Below are 15,429 nucleotides of genomic sequence, written 5' to 3'. Positions count from 1 at the left end.
ATTCCATTGGTAATAATTTTGAAATAATTCATAGCAGGATCATTGTATAGAATTATGAATTGTAATTATACCTACTGAACATATATAATTGTAGTGTTTCAAATACTGAAATGTTCCTGTAGTCTTATATGAAAAAACACATCATTAAATTAGTCAACCTAAAGTAACTGTTGTACATTCTAAACTGATTACCTTTATCAGTCTGCATATGCCTTGTGTAGTAACCATGAGATAAACTGATATTGTAGTGCCAGTCACAGTGTTCAACATGTTTAATCTGTGTGTCTGTGAATCTGTTTCTTGCAGAGTCTCCATCTGTTATTGGTGCTGGTAAAGCTGAAATGAAGACTGTGTCAGTGATGGAGGGAGATTCTGTCCCTCTTCAGACTGATGTTACTGAACTACATGAAGATGAGCTGATAGTGTGGAGGTTTGGAGATGTAGGAGAACTCATAGCTAAACATGATATAGAGGCAAAGAGCTCACCATTACATGATACTGATGAGAGATTCAGAGACAGACTGAAGCTGGATCATCAGACTGGATCTCTGACCATCACAAACATCAGAACCACAGACTCTGGACTTTATACAGTGAAGATCAGCAGCAACAAACAGACGTTATACAAGAGATTCAGTGTTACTGTCAGTGGTGAGTAACTCAAGTCTTATGAATGATTTTTTTATCAGTTGTCTATGAATAATTCAGATGATGTGACATTAAAGGACTCAAATCATGAAACTCTCATTTAAAACAAACCAGTATAAATTTCAGAGCTAACAACTTTCTACCTGGTCTTTTTATTTGCTAAAAGAGCTTGCTTGTATCTTACAATGAAACCTGTGAATAGATCTGTGATAAATACTGACTGTTTTTAAACATTTTTAATTGTTTCATCACTGTTTTAATGTTTATATGTAATTATCACAGTCATTAGCATATATATTTACTCACTAAATACACTCAGATCTTCACTCAGGTTATATAGTGCTGATGTTTATAGTGTGTGTTATAGATCAGACACACTCACACTAATGTCTGTCTTTATCATTACAGTATCAGATCTACACTCAGGTTATATAGTGCTGATGTTTATAGTGTGTGTTATAGATCAGACACATTCACACTAATGTCTGTCTTTATCATTACAGTATCAGATCTACACTCAGGTTATATAGTGCTGATGTTTATAGTGTGTGTTATAGATCATACACATTCACACTAATGTCTGTCTTTATCATTACAGTATCAGATCTACACTCATGTTATATAGTGCTGATGTTTATAGTGTGTGTTATAGATCAGACACATTCACACTAATATATGTCTTTATCATTACAGAACCAGAACCAGGTCTGTCTCCAGGTGCTAAAGCAGGGATTGTTGTTGTTCTGCTGCTGCTGGGGTTTGCAGCCGCAGCTTTTGGTGTTTATCTCCTCAAGATCCCTAAACGACAAAATCAAGCATGTAAGTATTACACTTAATACAGCAATAGAAAAAAATATTTATTTTATTGTAGTACAGTAGAGTTGAAATGTATAATATGATTTTTTACAGTCAATATTTATACTTTTTACCAGCTCTACTTATGATCGATTTGGTGCAATAATTAATGAAGTGTGTGATTGTCCAGTAATGAGCTGAATTACATTAATAAACTAATTACTGAATCTCTGTCTGTTTAAAATGGTAAATTTAAGATCAGTTTTTGATTATGTCTGTTTGTGTAAGGCTGGAAGCTTACGCTGTTATTTTGAACCAACAATCAGAAACAAAAAGCAGTTGACGGATGAAGGATGACGTGCATAATTCAGTTATATATCTGACTGCAATATTATTAATCTGACTCCATTAAAGTTGATATTCTTTAACCTCTTATTCTTTAAAAGTAAAAGTCTTACTTAGAACTAATAGGAAAGTGTAGGATTTAACCTGAACGGTTAGATAACGAAAGTTATAATCACTTTAGCTTTCAACATTTCAGTGTAAAAGGAAAGATTCTCAAAGCCTTTAAAGCAGGCAAAATTATTTATTAAGTCACACGTTTAAATATACAGACAGAAGAATGGAACAACATACTGTATAGAAAACTTAGTTGTAACAAATAATGCAATGCTGTGCAGAAGAGGCTGTAAAAGCCTTTCATGTAGTAAGAGACACAGTTATTAGAACACACTAGTAAATAAACAGTATATAGTTGAAAGCAAATGCAGTACTGTATGTCCTGTGAAGCGAATAGTACAGACGTGTCATTGAGGTCCAAACGACTCTGTCTCTCCCGACAGAACCATCCTGTGCCTGGAGTGTCCCAACAGTCCTCAGTCAGCATATTGATGAAACCCTTGCACTGATAGGCATTAGCATACTGTGATGATGAAGGCCATTGAGCCATGTTTAATTCATGTCTACTTTTAAAAGGATTTCTGAAGTACTAGGGCAGTAAAGAGTTCTACCCATATTCGCTCAGTCCTACATTTATTTATGTACTTTTGTTCTTCTGATATTAAGGTTGGGAAATTTTTCAGAAACTGGCATAAAAAAAGTCCTGCTGTCCTTTTTCTGTCATTTTGAGTTTTATCTGGACTGCCAGATCTCTTCATAGCCGCCTCACAGCTGTATTTGTGTTTGTGTCATTGTGTGTGGCTTCATTCACCTTATTCATTTAAACATAGTCTTGCTATTTTTAAGTCTTGTCACAGACTAAAATGCATGTTTGAGTGGGTTTAACTGAAAGCAACTTGCACTGAGATATCTTATGTCAGTGCCATGGTTTTATCTCAAGATTGCACACCAGTAATGTTGTTTTTTTTTTCTTAGGCGCATTTATAAAAGCTACTTAACCTAATTGAACTAAGGCCTAATCCTGGCTTAATCTAACCCCTGTCTGTGAAACCTGGCCATAGAATATTAATCAGAAACTCAGAACTGAAAACCAAGCAAAATAGTGTTATTCATTCTTATAAAAGGAACGTTTATTCTAAAATATAAATTCTGTCATAATTTTCCCACCTTTATGGCATTGCAAACATTGACTCCAGTGGTTTAACCTAAATTTTCTGAAGCAATATGATACACGTCTGTAATGTGTATTCATGCTACAAAGTCTGTTCTCATGTCAACACAACATGTTTGCGTTGTGATGCTCTTGTGAACGTGTGTTGGTAAAACAATTTATGTATTTTTTTCATGTTGAGGTTAAACCACTGGAGTCACATGGATAACTTTAATGATGTCTTTACTACCTTTCTGGGGCTTGAAAGTGGTATTTGACTGTCAATGGAGGGACAGAAAGCTCAAATATTTCACTATAGTAATCTTCCTTTGTGTTATGGGTTTAGAATTACATGAGGGTGAGTAATTAATGACAGAATTTACATTTTTAGGTGAACTATCCTCATGAAAGTGATTATTAGAAAGCACATGAAGAATCACACAGTATTCTCTCAGTCCTTCAGTTCACTCACTTATAATCTCCTTTTTCTCTCTTTCTGTGGTGCTGTGACATGTAGCGAAGACCGTGATGGAGGGACACACTGTCACTTTAAAACCTGTCACTGAAATAAACAAAGGTGATAAGATACAGTTGATCAAGACGTCTGGAGATAAAGACACTCTCATAGCTGAAATCAAAGGAGGGAGAGAAGAGATCATTCCCGATGGGGGATTCAAAGACAGACTAGAGGTGGACAAGAAGACTGGATCTTTCACCATTACAGACACCAGAACTGAAGACACTGGAGTCTATAAAATACTGATCAGAAGAGACATAAGGACCTTGTATGAAGAATTCTACATTTCTGTCACTGGTGAGTCTTTCCAGTCAATGTAATAATGGTCACATTCTTCCTCATTCTTTTAGTTTTTTCTAAAGGTAATTCAGCTCAACGGCGTAATTCAGCTTCCCATCAGTTTCCTCAGATCATTTCAGTCTTTTTTAATAAACCATTTTAACACACTCCATTGATCACACAAACAGCACAACAGTTTCTAGACAGTATTGATTGAAGAGACAGAACACAAGAACTATGATGGTTTTCTGGTGTATTTTAATGTTCACAGAAGCAGATCATCTCTGACACTAAAAACAAACAAACTGCAAGTTACTGTAAATCTGCATAAACCATGTTATGTCTTCTTGCTTCCTTGGAGTTTCCTTTATATTTCATATTTAGTTTAATGCATTAAGTAATGTTAATATGCTAGACATGTATAAACCTATTTCTAAATGATTATTGAACTTGATAAATAAATGATATAATATTCTTAGGTCAAGTTTCCTAATTAATGTTGACAAATATAGCTTTATGTTAAATACTATTCTAACATTCATATTAGTTATATTTATATTATTTTGAATACCAAAATTAATATAACTAATCTCTTTATACATTTAAGCAAATTCAATTAATATTCAACTGTTTGAAATTAAACGCAAGTGAAAATATTATGAAACCTAAACATCATTTATTCTCGCGTGTCACGCATGTTTGAGCTTCTGTTTACCTGATCATGATACACTCAGATTGATGTGCGTTGATAAGTGTTGTGAATAAAAGTCTAAATTTACATTTATGCATTTGGCAGACACTTTTATCCAAAGCGACTTACATTGCATTTCAAGGTACACATTTTTTACATTCTCAGTTCTTGCTTTCCTTGGGAAACAAACCCATGACCTTGGCACTGGAAGCGCCAACACTCTACTGTTTGAGCAACAGGAAAATTTAATTGGCTGAAAGATGCACTCAACTGTTGATCTATTAGCTTTTTGAATAAATTAGGATTAGCAAGTGACAGATTTGACGTGTTGCCTCCCCATTTTGATCCTCATGTTGTTTCTTTATAGCCACCACCACCATTCAAAAGTTTGATTTAAAAAAAAAAAAAAAAATATATATATATATATATATATATATATATATATATATATATATATATATATATATATATATATATATATATAATACTTGTATTCAGCAAGGATGCATTAAATTAATCAAAAGTGACAGTAAATACATTTTTAATTTTCACTGTGTGGTTCTGGAGTGGAGAATGAATGGAGCAGAGGCAAAGATCTAATCGCAGCATTTATTGACACAATCCAGATGAAGGTAAACCAGACAATCCTAAATGAGTGATAAAAACCATAAACGGGACAAATTTGTTAATATACCAAACGCTATCACGCTAACTATGGCAGTAACTAAAATTAACACATGCAACCTTGTGAATTGTTATTCATAATTTAGTTTAAAAAGGCATCTGCGTGATGAACTGATTATTACAGTAGATGTAAAGAATCACACAGTATCTTCTCAGTGTTTCTGACATGTTCATCTGCAAACTCACTTATATTCTCCTCATTTCTCTGTTTCTTTGTGCTTCTGTGACATGAAGCGAAGACAGTGTCAGTGATGGAGGGAGATTCTGTCACTCTAAATACTGATGTTCCTGAAGTACACAGAGATGATCTCATAGAGTGGAGATTTGGAGATAAAGCGTCTCTCATAGCTGAAATCAGAGGAGGGAGAGTTTTTATATATGACACTGGTCTTGATGGGAGATTCCTGGACAGACTGAAGCTGGACAAGAAGACTGGATCTCTGACCATCATGAACACCAGAAACACAGACACTGGACTTTATGAACTAAAGATCAGCCAAGACACTAAAATCAAAAACAAGAACTTCAATGTTTCTGTCTGTGGTGAGTAGTTTACATTTAACATCTTTATTATTTTAATTTAATATTTTAATGTAGATGATGTAGTTGTGAAGAGCTTATTTCAGGTTTTCCTTATCTTTATTGGGGAGCTTATCACGCACGAGAACTGAACTGAAAACGCTCGCTTCTATGGCTTTCCGATCGGTTCTTTTATATGACTTTGTAACAGATGTCTGTGTCTGCCACATCACTCGTTCGTCTGCGTTTGCTGCCAGGGTGTTTCCAGCACATTCCACACACTTATTCATTATTATTGTCTTCCCACTGATCTTCAATTATGTTTTATTAGCAATTACGTGCTTTTTTACCTTGCTTATGTATAGCTTTTTATTCCAAATAGTAAATATTAATTTACACAAATGATCATATTAACATTTTTGTTTGCCATTGTTTCTTGTCAAAATATCCACAGATACCTGTACTTATAAAGAACTCATAAAAAGTTGTTCTAGCATGTATGTTCTATTCACCACTAGGAGTCTCGTGACCAACACAAAATAACGTAGTTGTAAACATTCAGGCTAATTTAAGTAACATATATAATATTTGTAATGTTTCATTTTAGAATTGTAATGTTTAGTTTTAGAGTTTCGTTGAAGTTTGATTGACATGCGATCTGACAGTTAACAGAATTATACTTAAAACAGTTATAGACCTCAAAAGAGAAAGGCGAGCAAAGTTTATTATTATTATTATTTAGCAGAGAATTTAGCAGAGAATTAACAATAAACCTTCAGTTTAGCATTTCCTTTAACATCATTTGTTTCCCCCAACATTATTTTAATATATTTAATTATAAATATTAACTCGCACATTTCATTAATAATAGATTTATTTATTCAGGAAGATGTGGATTTATGTAATTATGTATTTATTTGCACACTTATTTATTTATGCTATATTTCTCTATAATTTTGTGGACTTTATTAATTCATTAATTCATTTGCGTATTTATTTATTTATTGCTTTTACATGTTTCATCCTCCATATGTTACAGAACTACCACAATAAAAATTACAATTAATAAACGAAGGGTAGCCTAAATCAACATGTAAATGAAACAGTCCTATTACTGCAATTAAACAATAGGCTAAATAAATTAAATGTGCAATAGGCTAACTAATATCTGCTGAACATTTGGAATAAAAATATGCTGAAAACCGAAACATTAGAATGTGACAAACGAAACATGGATTATCATGGTTTATTATCCTGCTGTTACGAAAATTGAATAAATAATAAAATAATAAGGCCTAAATAAACAAATAAACAAACAAACAAACATCGAACTATAGTAAAGTAGGCCTATAGGACATAAACTGTTTGCAGATCGTAAGTGTATTATTTCGGATATCAGAGATATGTAGGCTATTTTTTTTTCTATTCTATTGTTCTGTTTACAGGATCTACAGAAACATAACCTCATAACCTACTCATACACCTACTCGACACAGTCTCATAACCTACCAGTTTACGCGATCGAGTTGGTGACCATGTCTAGTATACCAGTGCTGTAGCCTAGGCTTATTAAAATTATAAAAGATAAAACACAATAATAACCCCAACAATAAGCTATAAAAATGCAATAGTCTTTATCAAAAATCACGTGAATGACACGTGGCGTCTGACTCGACACTTCAAGGTATTGTCCCTGATATTTTTTTCTTCTAGTTGGGCAAAATGGTTTAAACCATATATAAAATAATATATTTTAAAAGCAATCATCTGTGAAAAAAAACCAGGCTTTATGATGCCATCTACTGTGTATTATAGAGGATTGTAATAGATGAGAAGCTCTTTCCCGGAATGGAAAGCCTTGGCCAATAACATGCTCAGGAAAAAGGGGTTGCCTATATTGAACTCAGGGACAAAAATGATAAAATGAGCGAGTACATCATGAATCCATTTTCCAAACTGTGTTTTTGTCTTATCCTGAATCACTACGGCACTTATAATAAGTGTTTATATTCCGACTATTTTAGACTGTTTCGGGTCGACACCGCTGCGGAGTAGCCCAGTGCCTGCGTGACTCGTCACAGATGTAAACAGAGAGAAGTATTTCCGACTACAATGTTCTTCCGCAAGACACATGTAGTTCTGTTTATTTACCGCTAGAGCACCAAAAGTACTGCATGCAGCTTTCACTTCCACATGTGATTTACGTGGCGTCTACGTCTCGTCTGCGTCTTAAATTGAATGGAATAAATAGCAGAATAAAAAAATAAAAAAATAGACGTTGTTTGAGACGTTCACAATCCCGGTCAAAAAAGAGCGCATTGGAAATGAATGGAAGATGAATTTTATCTGGTACAAAAACTTTTTGCTACTGCAGCCAAACAAAATTTTACTGAAAGCTATTTTTGATATATCAATTTCAAACTTGTTTAGATTTATGACTTTGATTTTCTTGCAGTTTTAAAATAAAATGTGATTTTGAAAATATATATTTCATATAAAAATTGAAAATAGTATTTTTGTGAAATTTTCATAACAATACACGTAAAATTCTGTTACTTTAAGTTCACTTTTTCAAACTTTTTTTTTTCACTTCAGCAATAATCTGCCAAATGTCGTCTTTGAAAAGAGATCAAACTTAAGTCTGTGCTAAAGCATTCGAGATTTCAGCAGTTTAAAGGAGTCGTTCACTTTAAAATGACAATTAGCCCATTATTTATTCACCCTCAAGTCTTCCTAGGTGTTTGACATTCTTCTTTCAGACAAATACAATCAGAGTTATATTAATAAACACCCTGACGCTTCCGAGCTTTATAATGGCAGTGGATTGCAACCATCAATTTAAAGTTTAAAAAAAAAGTGCATCTATCCATGATAAAAGTGCTCCACACGGGTCTCCGGGGGAGTTAATAAAGGCATCTGATGCGAAGCAATGCGTTTGTAAAATATCCATATTTAAAACTATTTAAAATAAATAACTAGCTTCCGGCCAAATGAAAGCTAAGTTACGTAAGTTGTACTTTAGATGCAAGTATGTTCGCTTGGCCGGAAGCTAGAATTTTACTTTGTAACATGTTAAATATGAATATTTTTCTCACAAAAACTAGGTCTGCTTCAGAAGGCCTTCAGGTGAGTAAATCATGGACTAATTTTCTGAACTACTCCTTTAAGTTGGAAATTGAATTTTCAGGTCTATGCTCGAAAAGTGAATAAATGGATTATAAATACAGTGTAAATATAATTTAGTATAAAAAATCCCCTAAAAATACAAAATATGAAATAAAAAACATCAAACTAAAACATGGTAGTAAAAAAATAAAAAATCAGCCGACACGTGAAGAGCACCAGAGGGTTAAGCAAAAAAAATGAATCTGTACCTGGAAGATGAAGAAATAAGATGCAGAAAAACAAGCTTGGAAACTAGAAGAATTGGACATTGGATTAAAACGGCTCAATGCAAGTGGGCTCAGTGATTCAGATAAGAGAAAGCCTGACACCTTGTGGAATTTCTTTGAAGGACAACTAAAGTTAAATGAACTTAAAGAGATAGTTCACCCAAAAATGAAAATTCTGTCATTTACTCATCCTCAAGTTGTTTCAAACCTGTATGAATTTCTTTTTTCTGCTGAACACAAAAGAAGATATTTTGAAAAATGTCGGTAACCAAACAGTTGATGGTCCCCATTGACTTCCATAGTAGAAAAAAAAAATACTATGGAAGTCAATGGGGTCCATCAACTGTTTGGTTACGGACATTTTTCAAAATATCTTCTTTTGTGTTCAGCAGAAAAAAGAAATTCATACAGGTTTGAAACAACTTGAGGATGAGTAAATGACAGAATTTTCATTTTTGGGTGAACTATCTCTTTAATTAATCCACAGGCTCCATCTCATGCAATATAGACAAAAAGCCAAATGAAAGCATCGATGACTTTGTGACTAAAGCCAGAACTTTAGCACTGAAATGCCAATTCACTGACGATAAGATCAATGAACGTTTAGTCGAACTTATCACTGCCAGTACTACTTTCGATGCTTTAAGAAACCGCCTATACAGCAAGGCTAAAGGTCACCCCATTGCTGACATACTAGCAGAGGGGTGAAAGAGTGAAGCCGCAGCAGCAGCTGATAATGAACAGATACAACAGCTCGGCATGTCACAGACTGAACATGCCCATGCTGTAACAAGAGGACGAACATGTCAAAACTGTAACTGAACAGTGCCCTGCATTTAACGATATATGTTCTATGTGCGGTAACAGAAGCCACTGAGCAAAGTGCTGTAAAAAGAACCAATCTTGTTGGTTGTTTGAGATGTTTACACACTTATGTTAAACAGGGGGGATGTTATGATGATACATAATACATGTGTACGTAATACACTATGGACGTGTACCGGAAATGTATGTCATATTAAACACGTTGAATCCTTAGTAAAAAAATTCTTATGCATCGTTCTTCAATGTGGAGACATTAATAAATTAGTCATGATGAAAAAAAAAAAAGGATGATAACCGATGTATTTTCCCATGAGTTTGCTATGTTAACGATATAACATTACCTAGCTTGTTTTGGTCGCTTGTTTAATACCGTAGCTTGTTGTATAGTAAGTCATCCACTTTAACAAACATGGCGATAACAACTTCAAAAACATTGCAATAAATAAATGGTTTTGAAGAGGAATATTTTGTCATTCAAGAGTCAGCTTTTACACTGAACCAGAGAGAAATGTTGAATAGAAGGATAATGCCATGTCTCCATGCTCCACTAATATTAGTAAGGGTATTAATCCTCTGTGTACACATATCCTTACAAGTACAATTGTGGCTGTATTATTTGTGCCCTCTTCAAAAATTGTCCCCCCCCTCTGATAATCTTCTCATTTCTCTGTTTCTATGTGCTTCTGTGACATGAAGTGAAGACAGTGTCAGTGTTTAAAGGAGATCCTGTCACTCTTAAGACTGATACTGAAATACAGATAGATGATCTCATAGAGTGGAGATTTGTAAATTACGGAGTCATAGCTGAAATCAGTGGAGGAATCATCTCTATAAAGTATGCTGATGGTGGGAGATTCAGAGACGGACTGGAGCTGGACAAGAAGACTGGATCTCTGATCATCACAAACACTGAAATGGAACATGCTGGAGTTTATCAACTACAGATCACATCCAACAGAGGGGATTCATACAAGAAATTCAGAGTTGTTGTCAGAGGTGAGTATCTCCTCCAGTCAGTGTAATAATGTTCACAGTTCTTGCATGGTAATTATTATTATCAGTATCATTTGTGTTTCTCACTTTTTAAGAAATCTAAGATTAAAGTTTAAAAATCCCCTATTGAACTAAATGCAAGTTATCAGTGCTTTCAGTGATGTACATCTCAAACTCAGCATTTAGTGTACTGAAAGCTTATGAATTACTGAAGGGTTTTGGGAAAGTGACCCTCTGCTAATGTCCACTGTTGTGTTTTGATGCTTGACTGCCGCTGTCAAATGAAGTGAGAAGCGATCACACTGAAGGAATTACCTCATGAAATATTTTTCGTTTTTTACTACAACGCTCTACAATGCTTGAACAGTGTTTTCTACCTATTTTTATAATACCTTATACCCTCTATTAGGATTTTACATTTTAAAAAACTGTCAGCAAGGCATGTTTGTCGGTTAATTTTATTTTCTGTTGACATATGAAGGTCATATAATCAGATCAACAGCACAATTACGATTGTGATATTGCTTTTCAATAAGAAGTACTGTCTGTTTTTGCTCCACCAATGAAAACAAAGCCACAGAAGTTAGGCGTCTCCAAGCAACAGACAGTAGCAGTGTTTCATTCCTGAATGAATCCGTGTTTATGAAGGAATCTACAGAGTTATATATTTAATGACTCATTTGTAAAGACAGATACTTTTTTCTTCCTGAATCAATCAGTGTTTGGAACAAATCAGTTGAATGAATGATTTAATGTCTCACTCGTGAATATGTATTTTTATGTTATGTTTTATGTATGTTTTTATGTTATGTTTTATGTATTTCAATATGTTTATGCTTTAGTGCAGTTAAAAAGTTACATACAGCACATTTAAAGGTGCAATAGGTGATCTGGTAAATGTTAACTTCAGCCTGCTAGAATTGAAGTTCATATCACCTACCAATTATCATTTGTTTTGTTTCTGAAGGAATCAGCATTTCAGAGTGTAATTTTTCAGTAGTTCTTTATGACCCATTTGACACCTGACCAAACATCCACCTTTAGTGTTCTGTGCTGAATACAGGGGGAAACCGATCTAAAACACTTTGTGATCGATCACTGAAATCCCATGTGCCGGTAGTCAAAGCACATGTGACCACATCGCATTGTAATGGAAATGCTGTCCGGCCTGAATGCATCTCCGCCCTCAGTGAATCTCCGTCAAACACATGATCATTATGGGATGTGGTTTGGGATGTTTTGTGTGAAAGCGGACCAAAAGTGATTCAAACTTTCCGTCTCTTTTTAGTGAGCCAGATTTAGCTCATCTTAAAATCAGATGGAAATGGGGCCCCTGTTCCTCATTCCATATCTGGTGGAAAGCTGTTTGTTCACCAGAAAAATAAATGTTGATTTAATAATTATACAAATGAAATCATTTTATAATGTAAAAGTAATTAAAAATACTTGAAATTACTTGAATGTGAAAAAAGTGAACTGTAAGAGAACCATACTGTGGATATAAAGTATACAGTCCAGAAGCGGCATCATGAGAAACAGCTTCACATGAATAAGTGTAGTATATACTAGACGCAGAACAGAGCACTGCTCGGTCACTCTGAAGTGTGCAGTGTTGTGGAAAAATTAATAGTTTACTTTTTCCCTATTTATTTCCTTGAACATTGTGTGGGTTTTCTTTCAATTCAATCATGTGTTTTCTCTCCAGGAATGTATGTATGCACCTGGCAGGAACAAAAACACACAGTAAAACAAATGGTCAGATAAGCCTTTGAACTTTTAGTATGGGTATTTAGAAGGACCACTGCATCTCTTAAATCCAGCTAGATCTGGTTTACAGGGGGGGGTGAGTGGAAAATTAGAGAAGAGGAATACTTTGAAGAAGGAAGGTATAAGAAGGTCGTCTGTTTTCTGTGTGATTAGGTCTTTGTTCCTATCACGAGGTAGCTGTCGTGGTATTTTTGTGAACAAACCTCTTTTAAATATCTATAAGTATATTGAATCCTGATGTCTCTTATGCCTTGATGCTGTTTGTTAATTATTGTTTTTGCCACAACAGCAGTATCCCCAAACATCACACTTTACTATAACATTATTCCAATATTATATCAATTTAAAAAATATTTATATTATTAAAAAACATATTTTAGCTGCTCCATCGCTAGCCAACTTACTGAGGGAGTGTTACGAGTGTGATGTTGGTTTTGAGATAAACCGCTGAATGTCTCTAATAGGGTCCCAAACACTAGATCATATATTAGCAAATCAGTTCATCTTTCCTGCACAGAGTGACCATTTAAATAATAAACTCATGTGTAAAGAAGTCAGGATACGTCACCTGTCGGTTCAGGGTCCTGCTACACACATTACAGTGATACTGAGAGACAGTAATGTGAAGTTTTGAGTCTTTCTCCATTTCAAACTGATAGAACATTATCTGAATGATATTTATGTAGTAATTTCAAACTCTTATGTTCACATGCACACACTAATGGACACATTTCTTTGTGTTTCTCTGTTTCTATGTGCTGCTGTCACTAATGAAGAGAGGAACATATTTGTGAGTGAGGGAAAGAATGTGATCCTAAACCCTGAAACTGAAATACAGAAAGATGATCTGATACAGTGGAGGTTTGGAGATAAAAACATTCTCATAGCTGAAAGAGGAGGGACCGGAGAGACACATGATGATGATGAGAGATTCAGAGGCAGACTGAGGCTGGATGAGGAGACTGGATCTCTGATCATCACAGACAGCACAGCTGATCAATCTGGAGATTATAAACTACAGATCAGCAGCAGCAGCAGAGGAACCACAAACAAGAGATTTATTGTTGGACTCTATAGTAAGTAGTTCATTTTCAATTTATTTTTAAAATATAGATGAGGTCTTTGTGAAAAGTGATGATCCACTTTGTGTTTTTGCTCTATCAATGAAAATAGTTCCAATCTATGGCAAAGCATGAAAAAAATATATTAAATAATGTATCTGCAGAGAATATTGTATTTAGGTTCAAACTTGTTCTTAAGTATTAAAGTTATTAGTGTTACATGTTTTTATTTGCATGTCACCGGCAGTTTATATTCTTGACTCGTACTGTACGTACACACACACACACACACACACACACGGTGGTGGCACTATCATTATGAGGACTTTCCATTGGTGTAATGTTTTTTCTGTCCCCTAAACATAACCCTCAGAGACATTTTTTTTTTTAATTAATTTTTTTTTTATATAATTTAATATTTAGTAGCCTATGTCTATAGTTTTATTACAATAGTGTTCTCATTATAATGTTATGTAATATGACAGTCCCAAATCCTAGTTATTAATGTTGTGCATTGCTGTTTGAGCTGCATGCGCTGAAGCTGATGATGATCAACAGGTGTTATGGTTTAACTGGTGTTTTCTGGCGCTTAACTCCAGCTGTGAACGATCGCCACAGATTTGCCAGTTCAGCAAACATGTGCAACATGTCCAGTACAAGAAATATAAATATCTAAATAAATATATCTCACTATGTGATTGTTGGTATCATTGTAAAAGTAAAAATAAGTGATTTCATAATTTGTAACCGAAAAAGTAAGTTTAATAAAAAAGGTCTTAAAATCCTTCTTTTGGGATTCCAACTCATCCAAGAAAATCACCATTAAATACTGTTGTGGCAATTGATCTAACCGAGTTTATGATATTCAGATTATTCACAATTCTTCTGTGTTTGATTATGGCAATGGGCTGGGCTCGTGTTAACTTGTACCTCACGCTCACAAGCTGATAGTCTTGATTTGATTGAAATGATTACATTGAATGACACTTGAATGTCATTTTCTCGTCAAAATGCTGCTTCCCCAAATATTATGGAACACAAAGTCTCCTTTATGAATTACTCAGTCATTCAGTGAAGACACCTTGCATTTGTCAGTAATTAAGGCAATAAGAATAACATTGTGTGACACTGACTGTCATCTTCACATTTCCTTTGCAACCTTTTAATGCTGAAATTCTTGGTAACATGATAAACATATTAAATAAAAGTTTTAATATTTAGTAATACATTCAACATGTTCACCAGAGAACTCAATCAAATGAAGAAAAGATAAAGCTGCAAAAAGATGTTATTTCACTTGATATTTTATTGCATGGCTGCACAACAGCAACAATTTAAAAAATAAAGACATGCAGGGAAAATAAATCCTGATCCACATGTGGCTGACCAACACATTGCCAGTGGAATGGCACAGTTCTCAAGTGGTGAACAGCAATAACTCGATAACATACAGACATTCAAACACAAGGAATTAAATCATTTCAGTGTTCAACAATGTAAGATCAGTTTCACAATTCCCCATTGAACTAGACTGTGAAACAAACGTGTGTGTGTGTGTGTGTGTGTGTGTGTGTGTGTGTGTGTGTGTGTGTGTGTGTGTGTGTGTGTGTGTGTGTGTGTGTGTGTGTGTGTGTGTGTGTGTGTGTGTGTGTGTGTGTGTGTGTGTGTGTGTGTGTGTGTGTGTGTGTGTGTGACATGATCTAGCATCT

At 34.5% G+C, this 15,429-nt stretch overlaps 2 protein-coding genes and 1 long non-coding RNA gene across 3 annotated transcripts in view; 1 reads left to right on the top strand and 2 right to left on the bottom strand.

Moving 5' to 3' along the window:
* The window catches only part of LOC311295870 (elastase-1-like), a 199,550-nt gene that overhangs the window by 131,148 nt on the left and 52,973 nt on the right, over positions 1-15,429 (bottom strand). The gene's annotated exons all lie outside the window — the stretch shown is intronic.
* LOC311295873 overlaps positions 1-15,429 on the bottom strand; it is a 183,348-nt gene that overhangs the window by 163,045 nt on the left and 4,874 nt on the right. The window lies entirely within an intron of this gene.
* LOC311295851 (cell adhesion molecule CEACAM3-like) overlaps positions 1-15,429 on the top strand; it is a 29,966-nt gene that overhangs the window by 9,703 nt on the left and 4,834 nt on the right. The window contains exons 3-8 of the mRNA XM_084417380.1: positions 307-651; positions 1,342-1,467; positions 3,510-3,806; positions 5,398-5,706; positions 10,596-10,895; positions 13,436-13,735. Of these exons, the coding sequence (XP_084273506.1) occupies positions 307-651; positions 1,342-1,467; positions 3,510-3,806; positions 5,398-5,706; positions 10,596-10,895; positions 13,436-13,735 (1,677 nt within the window). The remainder of the gene's footprint in view (positions 1-306; positions 652-1,341; positions 1,468-3,509; positions 3,807-5,397; positions 5,707-10,595; positions 10,896-13,435; positions 13,736-15,429) is intronic.

The sequence above is a fragment of the Rutilus rutilus genome, assembly GCF_951802725.1.
Source record: "Rutilus rutilus genome assembly, chromosome: 8".
NCBI lineage: Eukaryota > Metazoa > Chordata > Actinopteri > Cypriniformes > Leuciscidae > Rutilus > Rutilus rutilus.
Note: the sequence above shows the minus strand (reverse complement) of the source record. Positions and strands in the feature narration are given on the sequence as shown.